The sequence below is a fragment of the Contarinia nasturtii genome, unplaced genomic scaffold (assembly GCF_009176525.2).
Source record: "Contarinia nasturtii isolate CC-2019 unplaced genomic scaffold, AAFC_CNas_1.1 Cnas_scaffold_187, whole genome shotgun sequence".
NCBI lineage: Eukaryota > Metazoa > Arthropoda > Insecta > Diptera > Cecidomyiidae > Contarinia > Contarinia nasturtii.
Genome location: NW_022197544.1, coordinates 1602191 through 1622292, shown reverse-complemented (window position 1 = coordinate 1622292; position 20102 = coordinate 1602191). Strand labels below are relative to the sequence as shown.

Here is a 20102-nt window from a genome sequence, read left to right as displayed (position 1 = left end):
AGTAATAAACTTAGAGTAAATCACTCAAAATTAGACCATTAAAAACCCACTAATTTTTCTTTTTAAATATCAGATAAAAGCACTTTATGATCGTACTTTATGTAAAATAAATAATTACAAACAAAAAACTAACAGTGTACAAAATAAAATCAAATGATTGTTGTATTTGATTGCAGCATCCACAGCATTTCTTCCGGTTACGATGACCCGTTGTCAGTTCAATGTTTCGTCGATGGTTAATTTGTGTATGGAATGCAAGGCCGTGCAACAAATGGAAAAATATTTGAATGTCCAGTTCATTTGAGTGGCGCTAAATTGCATCGTAATGCACGATTAGGTGATATTCAAAGGCATTACAAAATCAACATTGCAACGATTAAACGTGTGTGTTTCACATTTTGATCAACGAACGTTTTCAAGAAACACATGGATGCTTAAAAGTGAACGCTACGAAGCACTGCATCAGTGTGTATTGCATTTGTTTGATGCTCGCACAAAACTATGTGACCATTGCCTTTCAAACGTGCATATGTTCCATCCACATCTCGCTATCAACAAGTGGAAATATGCGTGAATTTTCAAGCGAAACAATTTTATATTTTCTACATTTAACATGAATACTCTCTTTATAAACGTCGTACATTGAAAATTCAGAGAATATTTCGTCGTTTTAAATAACTCTAAAATCGAAAAAAATAAATTCGAATTAAACAACGTAGTGATTAAACATTTGTCTTAGAGATTAGTCGTCAAATAGCAAATGTATGTATCGTCGTTCAATTTCTGTTCAGTATAATACCATTTTGATGAGCATTTCTATTGCAGCATAATGATTTCTTTGGTTATAAAATCAATATTATTAAACAATTTGAATTCAAGAGTATGTTGCAGTATGTTTTTTAATCTGTCACGTTGCATTTTATGTTAAAGAAGAAATGATGGCTCTGTGACAAAATGCGGACGATCACAACACGGTTTACAGCGGTCTCGTATTTTGACAATAAAATGTCCAAAATTACAGTCAAAATATGCTTTTTTTGCCATAATGGCCGTGTTAGACCACGATGGCCGACAACAATAGGGCCTTTGGTCCCCGGGCTGAGACCTTTTTGATGGTAAGCAAACAGTACCCGTTGAAATAAGAGCCCTTCGGGTGAAGCCAAAGTCGCCGCTATCCTCGTCGCTCCCCGACGAGAAGTGTATTTTGGGAGGAGTGTATTTCTAAACATTTTTGGTTAGCTCTGGTTAGTAAACTCTTTTAGTGCGTTTTTTCTATAGAAAATGGCCCGTTGATGTTGTTGTGCAAAAGCATAAAAACTTTAATCATAAATTTCATAGTTCATGAAACACTGAACATTTTCCCTCGTATTTTTTTTCTGTTAAAATAATTTGTTTAGAACATTTTGAGTTTTGTGGGTTAAAGTTCATAAATTAATTTCTTGCCACATTCTGACCACAAGTATACAAAGAAAATCGAATAACAACAAAGAAAAAGTAAAAATTTAACGGTTTTTGCTACGATTTCCAACAAAAATTACACATTTTGCAGCAAATGTAACGAGGATGTTGAATCCGAAACGTCCATCGCCCCATTTTTTTCTGCTTATCAATATTGATTATTATAATTGAAAATTATAAACTTGATATAGGGCAAGGAATTTTGGTACATTTCAAAACTTTGATCATGTGGCAGATGAAAGTTATAAAGTCATAAGTATGTACTTTGCATATGGACTAATCCCAAGAATACATTACCACCCTAGAACTAAATCACAGTGAATACTGAATAGGTCCTTCATATTTGCCAACTGGACGGAAGAAACTTCAATATTCTGCATTCTATACTCATGTTTTAACAAACTTCTCCAAAAATCAATCAATGAATATATCGATTGTGTGTGTGTGGTTTTTTTTTCTTCTCATTTAAAATCGTCGTCCAATTTCATTCCCGTATAATACCATTTTGGTAAGCATTTCTTGTTGCAGCATAATGTAACAACTTGGGTAATAAATCCAATATTCATCGTTGCCTGAGGTCGACTTCAGTTATACAATTTGAGTTCAAGAGTATGTTGCAGTACGTGTTTTAATCTGTTAGTAGTGTTTTTTTTTTATTTCAAATAAAAATTGCCATAACAAATAGAGAGTATACCATTTAAACATTTTTTTTACGTTGTATTTTACGTACAAACATGAAAAGATAGAGGAAGAAAGAGAGAGCGATAGAAAATCAGCTTTCGGCCAGCCATGATATACATAGGTAATCACAGTGTTCGATGTGTTCCTGATTTATTTTATGACTTGATAAAAAAGGTGATTCAATTGATGCTGTTTGAAATCATCTCTCGGTGTATGTATTCATTACATCAAAGAATACACATATGTTGTGTATCCACTTCTAATGATAACAGGTTGCGGGTCGACAAACTGTTCAATTCATGACATTCATATTGTGCAAAACTACAATCCGTTTGTAGTACACCATGAATCATTCAGATTGAAAATGTTACCGACACACCAAATGTGTGTATTGTTAATCGCAAACGGATACTATGATGAAATGAAACCAGATTTTAATGAATCTATTATTCAAAATAGAACTGGTTTAAATGCGGCGTTGTTCTGATAATTCATCGGCGAATTTGTTGATTTGATTTTGCAATATGTAAAATTAATTTTACTTTCGTTTGTATCCATTGTGATTGTTTGCAAAAGACCTATTGCATTTGTATTCTCATTGATTCACTTATTCAATTGGATTGGGAAGGAGAATTGAAAATAATCATCTCTCAAATCTCATGGTGATTTGCCAGTGCTTTCACATTTTCCAATTGTCGTCGTGTCTGTGCAAATGATAGAGGAGAAGAAGATGGCAAAACGAAACGAACGAAGCAACAAAGAAAAAAAAACAAAACAACTTAGGAACATTTGATGTAGTAAAGTAGAAGACGAAAAAAAAATAAGTAAAATGATAGCGAAAATAAAATCATAGTCAAAACTTTTATAAATACATACTATTTATTTATGCAATCAAATTATAGTCATGTGATTGGTGGCGTATAAACGAAAAAAATGGCAATTTGTTAGAATTGGCATTTGGGCGCAAAGTGGATGACGATGGTAATTACCACAACACTATTTGCAGTAAGATTAAAACAAATATCGATGATTCCAAAGATTTACTACTTCGCTATAATTATCGCCAAATAATAAAATAATGTCTTAACTTTAAGAAGAAAATAATTCATTATCAATGTTAAGCATCAAAATTAATTGCTATACATAGTTTGTAAAAAAGCACATATTTTTGCGGATCATAAGTAAGCTAATAGTTTCATGTACACTTTTTTCTCACTCCATTTTTCACGCACAAAACAAACAAAAAAAACATTACCTTATACAACAACAATAGCTAAATTAGTTTACCTAAATTATATAGTGTACTAGTGTACCATAAATTAATATAAATACGGTGAGAAATATAACAGCGGAATTAACTCATCAATACAAATGCTGTAATACACGACAGGCAGCGTTACGTTTATACATAATCCGTTTTTTTTTGTTGTTGTTGAGTGCGTGTCTTATTTGTATCATCTTTCATCAAAATTGAATATTGTACACGATGCGTGATTTACTGAATGACATGAGACACTTTTGGTTTTATTTCGAATAGACAGCGTTATGTTATTTAGCATCACATCACATAGAAGACTCTCTATACACAATGCAATGACCATGCAAAAGACACGTCCAAATAATCAATCATGCAATTGAAAAACCTGCTCACGTGGTGGTGATTGCTACATACGAATTACTATAATGGCATTTGCACCGCGTCTCAAATAATTCATATTTATATCATTTTCTCGTTTGCTCTTTTGATTTCTTCACCGTTTCGGTCTAACATTCCTTAAGATGCATCAGAAAAAAATTCGAGTCAAAGCAAACGAATCTGGATTGGATTTGTCCGCGGACAAATACGTAACTGATATTCATTGCTCATTGTCATTGCATTTAATTATTTCATTCGATGCAATTAATTTGTGTGGCAACGTGTAATGTGCATATATATTTGAATTACATATCATCATATTTTAATCACAGACCCTGAATGAACAATTTCTATGTTGATTTTCAAAGAAACATAAATACATACGGACATACGTGCTGCACATATGCATACATACACACACACACATACTCAATTGATCTCCAATTTATATGTTTGAAACGTGTGTTTCCGATTTGATGATGTTCGTTTGATCGTTGGCGCATTTCTGTATTCGTTTTAAATTCCGTCTTCACTCTTTGGCCATATTATAAATCAATATGTATATACATAGAAATGGTTGTGTGAAATGAAAGAGAAACCAAACACAACAGAGAGAAATGGAAGAAAGAAGAAAAAGTGTCTTAGTTATACATCGAAATTTCCAATCGTACTACCACCTCAACCTCTCCACACGTATACCTACTTATACAGGCGAAGAAAAAAAATAAAAAAAAAATAATAATAATAATATTAATAACAGAGTTTAAAAAAGCGACTAAATTTGTCTTGTGTGTACGCGGAGCGCGAGCTAGCACACTCGTGTGCTTGTATGCTTCCACCCAACAAAGTATGTCATCTCTGGTATTCGAACCGACAAATCATAGTGAAAGCGAAATGCTGGTGCGTGGATTCGAACGGCGATCATATCGTTGGATTCAGTCTGGTTTTGTGCGTCAACCATTGCAAATTCACATCTCTTAATTTTCCGCTTGTTGAATTCGGGGCTATGTGACAAGAGCACACACAGCACAGCTGCACGTGCATATAATCATTTAAACGAAAACCGCGCACTACAAAATATATCTAAACTTAATACTCTCAAGTGATATTATTGCATATTCAGATATTCATTTCGTTTGAAAACTGTAACAGACACAGAATAATTTACATTGACCGTGTTTGCATTATTTTCGGTGTTATAAGTTATATATATTATCATTGTTCATATTGATAACAGTGATCGAGAGTGATATAACAATGATGATGACGATGCATTAAATATTTGACAAAAAGAAAGTGAAGTAAAAATATTAAAATAGCATCAAAAACGAAAAATCGAAATTTAAAAAAAAAATCATTTGACATTTTTCACTCTTCGACGAATGAAAGTGAAACCAGAAATTAAAATAGTGACTCAGAAATTTTGTTTTTGATCGGTAGCTCATTTTTTTACATTGCATTTTTGACCGGTATTACGACGCATCGAACAATGGATGTAAGTAATTTGATTGAGTTTATCTCCGCGATAAAAATCATTCACTGGTGAAAGAAATGCGATTGAATTGCAAAGAAACGTAATCGTGTACTTGGGAAACGAAAACCGTACATTTCTTTCTTTCTTTCTTTATTAAAACATATCTCACAACGGTTGCTTAACATCAAGATGTGAACTGATTTTTTCTAAATTACTTTCTCCGTATGGTTCATAACGAATAGCATTTCGTTGTTTCAAATGCGCCAAATGTTTGTATGTTTACACGTTTGTTTATATTTAATTATTATTCAAAACACATGAAGGCGGAAAGAAAGAAAGAAAATATAAAATTTAATGATAAAGCTCATTTGGTAGCGCATTTGCTCAGAATTTCACACTATCCAAATAAATTCATGTTGTTCATATGTACTTTATGATATTTATTATTTACAAAACAATCTACATACACACACACAATCACACATGTGTATGCGCGTGTGCTCATCTTTATCTTTCATTCATTCATTCATTCGCACACACAAACATCAGATCACTTGCGGTTTTGAATAGATTTTATATTCAATAGAATTGATAGGCAAATTTTTTCATTATCATATTTTAAAAAAAATATCAAATATGATGATTTTAAACAAGATACTATTGAAGTGTTTCGATCGCGGCGTTTTCACATAACTCAAAAGAAAGCGAAACAGCGTCCACACAATGTTCAATTTATTTACAAATGTGTAATATATTCAATTTACTAATCAATGGCATTTAACCACATTCACATGCAAAAATCACATCATCATCATAGTTGGCGGTAAATTGAATATTTGGACATGGACCGTTACATTTCTTTCTCCATCTCTTTCTTTTTTTCTCTATCTCTCTCTTTCTTGAAATGACCTTTTCTGATGTGTGGCGCACATCATTGCCCCCCAATGAAATTTCTCTTTGGAAAAACCAGAAAGAAAAATTGCATTCGGTCAATATCTTTATTTTCTCTGTAAATTTATCTTGACGATTGTTCACATAAAAAGAAGTGCAATGAACTAACAAAAAAGCGTGATTGTGATACGTCACCAAAAACGTCGCTCACCTCATTGTCGACATGTTTGCCATTAAGCTCATTATCGTATCTAAGTCAAAAATATGATTCAATCTTCTAAATTGTTCACTTAAAAAAAGGCAATTCAACCAAAGTGCATGTACGCATAAAAAAAATATATACTTAAAGTAATGCGACCATCATGCACCAAAGGTTGGACAATAATAATTACTAAGAAACTGTTACGAAAATGTCAAAGCGACAACATAATATCGTACTTGAACGAAATAAATAAAAAAAAAACCGCAGGCGCACCTACTGCGAACACATAAAAAGCCGTTCACATCTGATAAAAATTGCAATGATTTAATTAAAGTATTCAAAAAAATATTGTTATAAACGAAAACTATACGTGCAAATCAGGTCCTTAACACCGATTCAGCTGCGACTGCATTTTCACTCATTCACATATACATATGCAAAATTCGTTGAATGTTTAACACAAGCTTGCGATCGGCTCAAAATCTTGTTTTTTTTTATCGTACTACAACTATTCTACCAGTATTGATACATAAGTATATTGTAGAATTAACGTCGAACATTTAAATCGCTGAAATTATTTGTTTTTTTTTTTTCGAACAAAAAACGTATTCAAATATGAAAATGTATCGTATTGAATAATTTTCAATCTGGTTCATGCATGCGACCGGACCCGGTTTCTTGGGGAAAAAAATCCATCTCATACATACGAGTTATGTTTTGGAGACGAAAAAACGGCATACAGCACCTTAACATAGATACCAAAGAAAACAAAAAAACAAAATCGAAATATTCGAAAGCCATTCACTTATATATATATAGATATACGTATAAATATAGTTTCGCTTTCAATTTTGTTTTTAATCGGTGCGTTACGGCAAAGTGCGATGTCTGAACATTTGACGTTTTTTTTTTTGTCTCTCTGTCACTCTATGTATCTCTGTTTCTCTCTGTGTATTTCTTCTTATTATTCTCCATCATTTTTCTTTGACATCGCGTTCGTAACAACGTCAATACCAAATATGCAATGGTGCTGCATCAATAGGCCGTCATCAATGTATAATAAATTTAATTACTCCTTCAATGGTCTTGTTTTAAGGCCATATCTCTCTTCGTTAATAATGCGCTTAATTAAAAATCAATGTACTGCTCAGCTCAGTTCAGTTCACAATTCGATCGGTTTTATCGGGCCAAAGGAATAAAACTAGTCTACGTTCACTTTGCCGTTCTTGATGCATACAACTTTTGAAAATCAGAGCAAAAATGACAGTTTCAGTTGCTTCGAGCATATCATATGGTATTCTAATTGATAGGTAGCGACACAGCTGTTTTAAAAAAGATGTAGAGAGAGAGGGTTTTATCTTGAGATATCAGTTAAATGGCAATATATCGCAAACACCTGAGAAATGAACGGTGAGAATAAGTGAAAAAAAAAGTAGCTCACAAAGTCATCCCACAACAATTATATTTTATTGCTACAATTTCAGCACTATAATATTTCGCAACAGGGAGCGCTATGACCAAATAATTTTTTCGTATTAAAAGTCATTTTTCAATAAATAATTTTTACCCGAAAAAAAATGTAGCGAAAAATTCATTGGATTTTTTGAATGTTTACATGCTTTGTTTGAATGTTTGCAATTCGTATAAAAATTGTTACACATATTTTTATTCATGTAAAACCTCAATCCATTGCTTGTTTGTCTGGTTCGTTTGTTCGATGAACAAAATTCGTTGGTAAATTGTTGATTCTATTTGTTGGTAAGAGTGTTGTTATTTTCTTTTTTCTGGTACAACGATTTGTGATTTGTATTTTGATCGAAGCGATTAATTTCTATTTTATTACTATAGTCCATAGACCAAAATTAATTCAATCACCATTATATCATTTCAGTTAAAATTTGTTACAACTTTTTGCATGCTATTGATTATGATAGAGTGCTCAAATGTGATCGATGCGAGAAAATATCCACATGAAAGCAACGCCATTCATTTTCGACCGAAACGAGCTAGCTCCGACTTTTTAGGAAAAATCAAAAGCGTAAGTCAATGAAATATATTACATTATCATTATTATTCAGCGTTGAATAAAATAGTTCATCGACGTAGTTACCATTTTATTGCGACAAATACTTTCACTACTAAAAGTGAAAAAAAACCATACTTACCAACTGATTTACATTCATACCAATCATAAAATTGTGGATGGTGTCAAGATCGATTTACAGTCAAAGTGCTTTCGGCAACTGAATTACATCTAGAATTATATATTACTCAAAATACCAACAAGTATTTGATTGCCTTCAAACTTATATCTGTAATAAACATAAAAGTGAACAAATCTAATTCGCATAATAACATTTTATGTTTGAAATAATTGCAGTCAATCACGTCATCGATAGGAAAAGCATCGGCTTCATCGGCTGGAGCATCGTCTGGAACATCATCATCAAAGACTTTTGCACATGAAAAACCGCCAGTGGTTTGTTGATCCACATTTTTCATTATCTAACAAAATTAATAAATTGCAAACACGCCATATATAATTACCAAATGTTCATTTCACTCTTTTTTTTTCATTTAGGAAAAGGAAATTCACTTTGATGGATGGGAGCTGAAGAAGAACATATTGAATACATTATTCCAAGCAGTGAAAGCGATAACCGGAGGCGTAACAGCAATTAAGGGTCAATTGATCAAAGGCAGTGGATATGCTTTAAGTAGTGGTGGCAAGGTAAGACAAAGAAAAAAAAAATGCAAATCATTCGAAAATCCAGTAAAATTTATCATAAATAAATGTCCAATTGACAGTTAATCGCCGCATCTGGAGATGCTGTAACGAATGTTGGTAAAAAAATTGCATTGTCAGCAAAATTGTTGCCGCCAGAACATAAACCTCATTATAACAAATTCTTTGCATCATCTGGACATGGTGGTCATCCACATGAAGGTATGTTATTAATGGTAGCACTGGACAGCAGTTTCTTTTTGCAATTTACATTTGCCATACACATTTCACAAATGAGAAATTTTTTATTATTATTTTTTGGCTTTGCTTTGCTTATTCACAAAAATATACAAAATACCAAATCACACATATCACAACTACAGATTTCACAAGCTATGGTCATGATGAACTAGTAGAGTATGCTCAGCCACATGAAATAACTGGTTATGCACCAGAACCTCAAATCCCATATTTACCGGTAGACGTTGCCTATGACAATCATTATATACCGCCAGTTGCTCACGCTCACTATGGACCGCCACCGCTTCTTGAAACCCCTCATTCGCACATTACGAATTACATAAGCACAGATAGAAAAGGTAAATCTTATTCCAAATGAATATAAAAGAGTCGCGAAATCATCAATCGTCACGAAAAGAAAAAATGAAAAAAAAAAAAAAAAAAAATTAAACAAAATTACGTCGAAAAAATGAAATGGATATACTAAAAATTACGAAAGATTTTGACGAATGTAATTCGGTACATATTTTGAAGAAGAAGAAGAAGATGAAGATGAAGAAAAAAATTGCAAAATTATTCAATTGTTTGTTATCAAATTAAATGTAGTGCGATGATGATAAATATCTGTTGGATTCCAAGGAAAGTACCATATCTACCATATTTACTTTGTTTACTTGTTTTTTTTTTCTCTGTCACTCTCTCTCTATCTCACACACACTCTGCCTCTTTTGCATTGTTTCACTCTTTTCAACTGTTTTATGAATTTTTGCACTGAATTTTGTATTGCGCGTGACAAATAATAATTAGGCACATGTTTTGCATGTTGAATGTCGATTGAGATGTCCAACACACGTACACATTTTTTTTATTATCGCCTTTTGTGCTTACTGAGCACTGAATCTTTTGTTTAGGTTTTGGCCAATTTTGTATGAGTCAATTTGTCATTTATGCATTTAACTAATCGTTCGAAACTCTTTTCTAGAACAAGAGCAACACTACGTAAAACATGACGGAACGGCTGGACTTGAGACAGACAACGAACTCACGACACAAGATGCTAATCAAAAAGCGATCGAAGCATTACAACTTCTTTTACGAAAACTACCGAATAAATTACCACTTAAAGACAATTCGATACAAACAATTGACGATGACAATATCATACCAGATTCAAAATTAACACAACACATTACACAATACAATATACCCAATGATCCAAATGTCTATATTCCAAAATTTAAACCGATCAAATCATCGGTCACATCCACATATACATTTCAGCTCGGGCCATTTGAACAGATCACAAAAGATACCTATGGTGGTCCCAGCAATAATGTTGGACATAATCACGGTTTGCATATTGAAAAGCACAACAATGCACCTGGACCTGGAGTGCACGCGCATCTCGTACCACCATCAATCGACTCAATACCAACGACATTTAAATCACATCCAACACTATCACAGCACAGCCATAGTCATACATTTGACGCACAACCATTGGATTTATATCACACAATGACACGAAAAAATGTAGAAACCATTCATATGAATCATCCAAAAGTATCATTACCATACTTACCACCACAAAAACGACAAATTCCATCAAATCCACATCAATTTGAAATCCAAAAATCTATTCAATATCAATTACACTGATTGTTGTCACCAAATTCATCTAAATGAAGTTAAAGCTTTGAAATGAATGAGTTTGTTTTTATGTGCCGAATGAATGATCTAAGCATTTTTTTTTTCGTTTCTAAGAGAAAGCATAGTATAGGTGTAAGTGTAGTATTATTTATCACCATGTGTAATTTTACGCAAATAGTCTAAAAAGGAATTCTTTTAAATTGTTTTTGTCCATTGATCATCGGTTTAAACAAAAAAAAAAACACAGAATAATGTAAAACAAAGAAAAGAGTCATCCAGCGCACAAAATCGACTTTAAGTCATAGTGAAATAGTAATGTGAGACAGATTTAAATTAAAGACAAGATTTCTTTCTCCTCCAATGACATCTCTACCTAAACGCAATTGATTTCAATAAAAATCGATATACAACAAGGATGTTTACGATCGATATAATCGTTGGTGCTAGATTTTGCTAATATATACTCCAATATGTAAAAAAAATAGGTTTCATTACACAAAAAAAATCTCTTCAAACGTCTCGGAAATCTAACATTAACAAATTGCATAATGATAAAATGTACGAATTTTTCTAATTGTAGCATACCATTGACATGTATAGAATTTACAAATGTATAAATATTTTTAGATTTAAATCATATGTAAACGACAAAACAATTTTAATATACGTTTGAGTCCTGCGAGAGACGTCTTGTTGTTATGAATAAAATATTCATTTAAACAAAACGGCTCGTTAGGTGTGTGTGTATATAGCGTTTTAGATTGTGCTGCAAGACACAAACGGGTTATTTATGGCAGCTTGGATTAGAAAATTATTATTAATTTTTTTTTGTTTGGTGTATTTGAATCAAATATGAATTTTTTTTAAATCGAAGATGTACGAATAAAGAAAAAAATGAAAGTGAAAACCATATGATTATATTTATTTGTTTAGTTTTTTTTTCTTTCGGCCACACTTTGATTACGATGATGATATCTCCATGTGTTCTGCAAAAAAAATGAAACCAAAAGAAAGTGAACTAAACCTTAATATGTTATTACAGCAAAATAGTATGTCATTGACTTGAAAAACAAACTGAAGGTATAACTTCTTCAACAAAATTTGGTTGAACATTTGAATGCTTTTGTTATATATGATCTGTTGATCATGAATATTGATCGTCAAATCTATAAGTTTTAGAACTTTTGAAGGATTCAGTTGCAATTTTATCAAAAGGAGGATATGGGAAGCATATGGTTTGGATAGTTTTTGAAGAATGTTGAATATAAAATATAGCTGTATTGTAATGTTGCTAATGTTTTTTTTTTTCGTCTGCGTCAACTCCCTGCTTGATTTGAAAGAACCAATTGATCTTATTTCCGAAGAAAACAAATAAAGGAATATTGTACTCCGAAAAATCGTTGGAATCTAAAGCCATTCTAGCATACTTTAATTTGCTTTTCTGTTCATAAAAAGCAAAAAGTCGGCAAGTTAAAAAAATTTTTAGATCTCTTACTTGGTTTTATATACATAGTTCACATTCCGTAAATCAAAAAGAAACAAGAGCATGGCGTATAGAAGAGATAAAAAAACGGTTTGAAGATTGCTATTTTTTCTGTGAAAAGCATTTTACGAACCAAATGCACGCATTGCTGAATTCCACCATTTTTTCTATCTCATTCTTTCTCTCTATCTCTCTCTTTATATAATGTTTAATTTATATTATTGAGTAGTTTACGTTCACATACACGGCAAATGGCACCAAGGCAATAGCTTTTGGGATAATATGGATTATAGGAGATATTGTGAATGAGAATGCAAGCCATCAAGATTATCATCATATTAACAAACACAAATGCAGCAGCAAAATGGAAATGAGCATTGTGTGAGTCCATTGAAAATGTATGCAAGAATAATGTAGAGGTGATGCTAAATGGCCTATAATGGTTCTTTGTGCTCAATGTGAGAATAATTGTGTATGAGTGCCTTGTCGCACATCAAACAACCCTATATTAATAAAATAGACGTTACATTCGTCCCCCGACCGATAAATCAAATATTCAATCCAACCCAAGCATATTTCTCTCTACCACAATTTTCTGAAGAACTATAGAAAGAGGCTTTCATAAAATTTGTGTTGATTTTTGATTTTATATCGTCATTATTTTTGGCCAAAAATTTGCCATTTTTATGGTCTGGCATGAAGGGTAGGAGAGAACGATACCGTTGAATAATATAATTTCGTAATGTTATGCATGAAAATCACTTGTATCGAAAAAAAAAAAAACAAAGAACAAATAAATATGTTTGGCGTTCATGTTCAAAAAGTTAATTTGGGCAAATGATATTATTGGCATATAAAGATGTTTATCATTAATTAAAATTTCATATGGAAGCAACTCAATTGGAGCAGGTTTGTGCTTTTTATCTATTTGGTTATAAATGTATTTCAATGTGTGTTTTATGTGTTATAATATTTGTGGTTAAAATAAATACAGGGATGTATGATTTTACCAATGTGACAAGAAAGTAATAATTTAAGTTTAAAACAAGTTTACAATCAAACTCAATACAATGCTACGATTTAATCGAATTCAGAAAGTTGACTACAATTAATTTCTATTTATTTATGGAATTTTTCATCGGGCTTGCAAACAAGTATTCACATTTTCTGTTCGTCAGAGATAGTAGACTGGCATAAATGACGCGAACCGTTTTTGATACAATTTAGCTTGGTTGATATTATTACTATTATGATTGAAGGTGGTATGTAAAATGCTTGAAATGTATCATATATATTACATTGAGAGGGGAAAAAACAAAATGTTGCGGAAAACAACTGAAATTGTTCTATATCTTGTACAATTTGCATGCGAAATGTGGTATTTAGCTTGTTTGAAATGAATGTTTGTCAAATCATTCTTATGCTATTCGCAGATATATTTTTTTGATATAGAAATTTGACGGTAAGTACAATTTTTATTTTCTCAATAAAATCTGGAAGTAAAATTTATCTGTTTTGCCATTTCCTTTGCGGAGATAATATAAAAAAGAGTCGTTCGATTTCAATACTAAAACTTCAAGTTTCCACTTATATAGTATTTAATTATAAAATTAAGAAGGCTCAATACACCTTTCATACGTTTCGAAAGTGAAACGATTGTAAGGACAGCACAGATATTCTTATTCAAGGTGAACTTCAAGCAAGTTAATAACGATACCGGACCGGCCGTACCCATAAGTTTTATTTTTCATCAATTGTACGTTAACTTAACACTTAACACACATAACAAGGAAACTGTAGCATTAATTCCGTGTTTTTAGCAGTGCATGTTCTATATGAGATTTATACCGGCCGAAAATAAAATATGATCTGCTTTTGCGTGCGTTATTTCGTGCAACAGATGAAATGGTGAAAAGTTCAAAGAGTGAACGAGTTGATGACTCGAAGGTAAACAATCGATTTAAACCGGACGAACATGTATAGCATTGTTGTGTGGATGCACGGCCAATTTATCACCCAGCAGAGGCAATCAAGATGAAGAATGATACATCAAGATTAATGCCATCAGAATTCTTTTCCGACACACACACGAGATGATTATGCGAAGGCATGCAGATGAGATGCAGTAGAACTTTCGTTTCGATTAAAACTCCAAATAAAAAGAAGGAGATCAATTGGCGACGCGCTATTTCTCATTAAATGTATGTACAACATACCAAAGAAATATGCAACACCAATAAAACATTAACTTCTCACCGTAGAAAAAAAATGATTGCACTACACCAAGATTGATTGGTGAGTTATCAAAGTGTAATTGAAATTAAAACGTAAGTGACCAATCGAAAAAATGAAATTCAAAGAAAATTAGATACAGTCTTGCAATAGATTCAGCATATTGTGTACAAGAGAAAACAAAGCCATTAGATACACATATGTCTTGTGGCTCTAGCAATAGGAAATATTCAGGCGTACAGTTCGTTATGCTAGTGTTGCTATTATATCATTTTAGTTAGACGTGTTATATATATTATATAATTGCTCTCTATGAAGTGCATGCATAAACGCATACGTCACACACAGACATATGTACATTGCGCGCATACACAATTTAGCTAACTAGCCAAAACAAGTCTTTATGCTCGGACAACGACAGCGAGCAAATGAGCGTGCGCGCTCGCTGTCGCTTGTGCGCTTATACACAATTTGGTCAGCAACAATAACAGCCACAAAATTTATAACAATAACAAAGTGTATTTCAGTCTAGGTTCCAAAAAGAGAGCCAACAACAATAACAACGGCCACCAACCGTTGTGCAGTTCGAAAATTGTTATTATTGGCATTACATTTTTGTTTTATGCTTGCTAATTTTTATCACAGTCCCGATTTCGAAACCGAAAAATATCAAAATCAATGAAAAAAACCAAATCCAAACAAGTATGAAATGAAATTTTGCGAAAATTGTATTTGATTGTTGCTGTTGTTGTTGTTGTTGTTTTTTTTTTCTTCTCTTGCTCATTCGTGTTTATTATTTGTAGGTATTAGAAAACGAACTCGTTTATTCGATATCAAACGGTCATTGTGTGTATCGCTTGAGCATATGGAAAAAGGTAAGAGCGAAAGAAGAAAATATGCGCTGAAAGGGAACATGAAAATATAGCGCCATAACAAATATTATGATAAACAGCTAAATCGCAGCGCAGCGCACTGTTATAATAGTGCATGGCATAAAAATGATTAAAAATGGTAATATATATGTGTGTGTATGTGTGTTTACACTTTCTTGTCCATTACGGTGGCCTGGCTGCTTCACTTTTTTTTATTGTAACAATAGGCCGGGGTAATCAAGGTTCAATACTTTGATATATAAACCAAAATTCATTCAATAGCTCACCATTCAGTTTCTTTCGTTCGATCGGTCAGTTTCATCGGTACTATATACACATTTTTACCGTAAAGGCTATTATACATTTGCGATCAATAGCAGTTTACAAAAATATATATAGTGCACCGTCTTTTTTGTTTTAAATTTGAATTTTAACGTGAATTCAAATTTTTCTACCTTATTCATTCTAATTGTGTCTGTGTGTGTTAGATTTTTTCAAACGAGGAAAAATGTTTCGTTTTGTGAGTATCAAATGGAAAAGTTCTATTTTTAAAAAGCTGTGATCTTGATGGTGAATTTTTAATTAATATATTGTGTTCTATATTTTTTTCCTTTTGTTCTATTTGGCATTGTGTGATGGAATAGATTGTGTTAGCATCGGTGCTTGCGCTCAGTGTACAGGGTCAATACAATCCTGATCCAAAAACGGCTGCTATTATTAGTGAGCAACGTTACCTGTCGGGTGATGGAAAATTTGGCGCTGCATATGTAGGTTCTTTTCAAGACTACATTTCTTCGTAGTCACAATTATGAGTGACCGATCAGTAGCAATATCATCCTCATTTAAAAAAAAAACAAACTCATTGCCTTAATATAGGTACAAGAAGATGGGACAGACTTTAAAGAGGAAACTGACTCAGATGGAACTCGCCGAGGATCTTATAGTTACATCGATCCAAACGGACAGAAACGCAGCATTTCATACACGGCCGGAAAGAACGGGTAAGAAAAATTAGACCCATTTATCCATTAAGCTATGATCTTACGAGGAATTACAGTTGATTTCATGAATATCATGTGAAATTTGTGCTTGAATCACATGTCCATGTCACTGTATCAAGATTCCAATGGACATTCTGAGATGAATTTACTACTTCCTGTATTCGAAATCCAGAACATTTTCTTAAATTCGGCCGACAAGCCGAATCGATCGAATTTTCCTTAAAATTATTTCTTCATTGCGAAATAAGGAATCTTTTCACATTTCTTCTAGCAAGTTCATTTTTATAATAAAAAAATATTGATCTTTCGGTGACCACAGACTAAATAAAGGACCTAGAATAGTGATCAATTGATAATAGATTTGGCAAATAATCCGGTTTGGAAAAATGAAAGTTTAACGCGTCGTTGACTCCTCAATTTGAAATGGACAGTTTTACGTTTATTGAACGGAATATAAATAGCATAGAGAGGAGTGTAATGGACGAGAACGTGAAACTTTTTGTTGATCAACGGCCGCATTGTACTGTTGTACACCATTTAAGCATTGTACATTTTACATATTTACAAGAGAAAAGGAAACTGTATCCACTTTTAAGCGGACTCGTTCACACAGCGAATGAAGTGAATTAATTTGACCGTGTGCGTTGGTTGCATATAATCATGTTCGACATTTTGTTGATAGAAAGTCTCTTATTTCCTGGTCAAATGCATAGGCCAGTAGTGATAAATAAAAAAAAAACAGTAAGCTTACAAAATAAGCCCGTGCACCCATATACACATATCAACAACAACAACTTGATTTTTGTGTTGAATGTTAAATGTTGAACATATCAGCGAACCAGCCAGCATGATAATATATGATAATAGTTATTACGTGGCTTATGAGGTAATGGATCGAATAAAAAAAAGACGTTATACTATGTGCATTACATAGATATATAGATTTCTTGATACCATGTGATTAGTTCAGGTGAATGTACAAAAATTGTGTGTTCTTTAACAATATAAATCATTCCAATCAAATTGATAGAAATTTCGTCACAAACACACTCACAAAATGGTCGATCAACACATGCAGAACAGCAATTAACTTGATAGAATACAGTATGATTAAATGGAGAAATTGAAAATGGTCTAAACATTGAAAACAGAAACGATTTGCAAATGGTGAAATTAGTAAAAGTTGGAGATGTAATGTCATCATTACCATCACCTCGATGTACTGAAAGCTTTAATTACTCAATGCATTTATGTAATTTTGTAATTAATAGTGAGACATCTCTTCTGTATGTATTTCTAATTGAGTTTGAATTTCAAATTGCAATTTTATTTAAGCGCGCATTTACTAAACGAAAACATACAAGCTCACTGTACATCGAAGCGAAACACTTTGCTACATTTTTATCATCATGTATGCAAAATATGGCTTCGGGATCTAATTCGAACTGTACATTTGTTTTGTTTTTTGCTTTCATCTCTTCTGTATCTTGTAACAAAAACAAAACATAGCTTAAAATCCGTGTAAACTGCAATCACAAATTTAAATCATAATTGATGAAACAACTGGCACATTATTCCACTTATGCAATTAACTCCATTTCAAATGCACACAAATCACGGAAATGCACAGAAGAGAGATAAAAAAAAGTGCAACGTTTAATGTATGGTATGCCAATGTGATGGAGTTTAGTGTTTCTCTCTCTCTCTCTCTCTCTCTCTCTCTCTCTCTCTCTATTCAAAATGCTGAAGACAAAGGATCCGTAGGCGAGAAAACCAACGTAATATCAATTGCGATTTCGTTTGGTGTCTGATATTTTTCGGTACATTCTCTATTACCAATTTATCTAATATTCGATATAATCAATCAGCCATGAGAGAAGTTATTTACGGTACATTTTTTTAACCGGTTTCGCGAGTACTTTGTTGCAAATACACGAGCGTTGCGAAAATGAGAATAACAATGTAATGGAATTATTATTTCGATACAGTGTGGAAAGTCAAAATCAAAAAAAAAAAAAATGTATATGCTTATTTAATGTGTGTGCTAACATTTATATTTTAATGTTTTTTCTTTAGATTCCAAGCAACCGGTGACCATTTGCCAGGTAACCACTAGTTTTTCACCCTGAAAGAGTCTCGATTCAAAATCGGATTTCTTCACCGCCCATTCATCATAAATTAATGTCATGTGTTTTTGTTGTTGTTGTTGTTTAATTTGTAGTACCACCACCAGCACCAGCTCATGCTCAATTGGCTGCCGTCCAAGCAGCTCAATACAATGCAAAGAACTACGATTTGGGTGGTGCTGATGGTTTTGATGATGGCCAATATGATCCACGGTACAACGATCCAAGCTTTGAAGGTAACTCGCGTGGTGTCCCAGTCCAATCTTCCTACGTTCATCAACCCGTTCCTCAACAACCACAACCACAATACGTTCAACAACCGCAACCACAACAATACAATAATTTGAACAACGTTAATTACATTGCACAATATCAATCAACAACACCAAACCCACATCGATTCCAACCACCAGGTTAGTTTATCACCCCCTGAAAAAGCGTCCATTCCAGAATGTTCATTAATTAATAACATATACATTTGTTTTGTTTTTTCTTCTTCTTTCAGGTAAATTATCTTTGAGCAGAACTCCGGATGGCTTTAGTTACAGCTTCAACAAAGTTTAAACACGTTCCGACTATTTTTTGCTGTAGTTTTTTCTCGTTTTTTTTTTTTGCTCAAACATGTGAAGCAATTTATTATTATTATTATTACTACTATATTCTTTGTACGTTGTTTTCTGTTTGTTTATATGTGTAACCAAATCGATATTTACACAAACACACTTATGCTTTCAAACAAAATACTCAACAAAAAATCACAATTTCCCTATGAACTTGTATTTTTTCCAATAGAAACATTTTAATTTTTTTTTCTCCTCTCTGCTTTCTTTTTAGCAAAATATGAAATAAAATATTAATGCTGCACGAAACACAAGTAGTAGATTCACATTTTTAAAAAGATAAACACGAAACAAGAATTGTTTATTGCAAAATGTAAATTGTATTAAAAAAAAAAATACTCAATAGCGAATGAATAAAATGAGATTCAGATAATGAAAAAAAAACAGACGTTGTTTGCATTTAAAATTGATTTGATGACCTGCCAAAAAAAAGTCTCTCTTTTTTTGTACAAAAAATGCCTATCCAATTAGATAATTCAATAAACACGAAATCACATTTGAAACAGACATGACTTGACACAGATTCGATTGATTTAAAATCGAAACTATTCCTCACGTACGCATTTCGTAATGTTAAACTGAAAAGAAAAATGGTGGTTATTGTGTTAAGGTGTCATCGTTGTTGGCAAAAAATACGAGAAATTCAGTATTTTCACCATGTTTAACGGTGCAACATTTCATTTGACTTTGTTCATGACACTATTTATTATTCATCGAAACGAATATGGTTTCAAATATAAGATCAATATTTCATATTTCGCTCTTTGTTCGGAATAACAAAATCGAACCGAAAATAGTGTTTTAACTCTTA

General features: G+C 32.5%; 2 protein-coding genes across 3 annotated transcripts; both read left to right on the top strand.

Moving 5' to 3' along the window:
• The first annotated feature begins 4682 nt into the window (after positions 1-4682).
• LOC116336615 lies at positions 4683-11199 on the top strand. Its single transcript, XM_031760562.1, has 7 exons — positions 4683-5270; positions 8234-8380; positions 8723-8821; positions 8924-9073; positions 9151-9289; positions 9451-9666; positions 10290-11199. Exons 1-7 carry the CDS (start codon positions 5265-5267, stop codon positions 10964-10966), a joined length of 1434 nt encoding a protein of 477 aa, XP_031616422.1. The 5' UTR covers positions 4683-5264; the 3' UTR covers positions 10967-11199.
• A 4821-nt stretch (positions 11200-16020) lies between these two features.
• Positions 16021-19637, top strand: LOC116336567 (larval cuticle protein 3). 2 transcript variants are annotated; one of them, XM_031760482.1, is made up of 6 exons: positions 16021-16064; positions 16189-16311; positions 16421-16545; positions 18622-18650; positions 18767-19084; positions 19506-19637. In XM_031760482.1, the coding sequence occupies exons 1-6, from the start codon at positions 16053-16055 to the stop codon at positions 19526-19528; spliced, it is 630 nt and encodes a 209-aa protein (XP_031616342.1). In that variant the 5' UTR covers positions 16021-16052; the 3' UTR covers positions 19529-19637. The 2 variants fall into 2 exon arrangements, with proteins under 2 accessions (XP_031616342.1, XP_031616341.1); XM_031760481.1 differs by lacking the exon at positions 19506-19637 and adding an exon at positions 19177-19444.
• Positions 19638-20102: the final 465 nt, after the last annotated feature.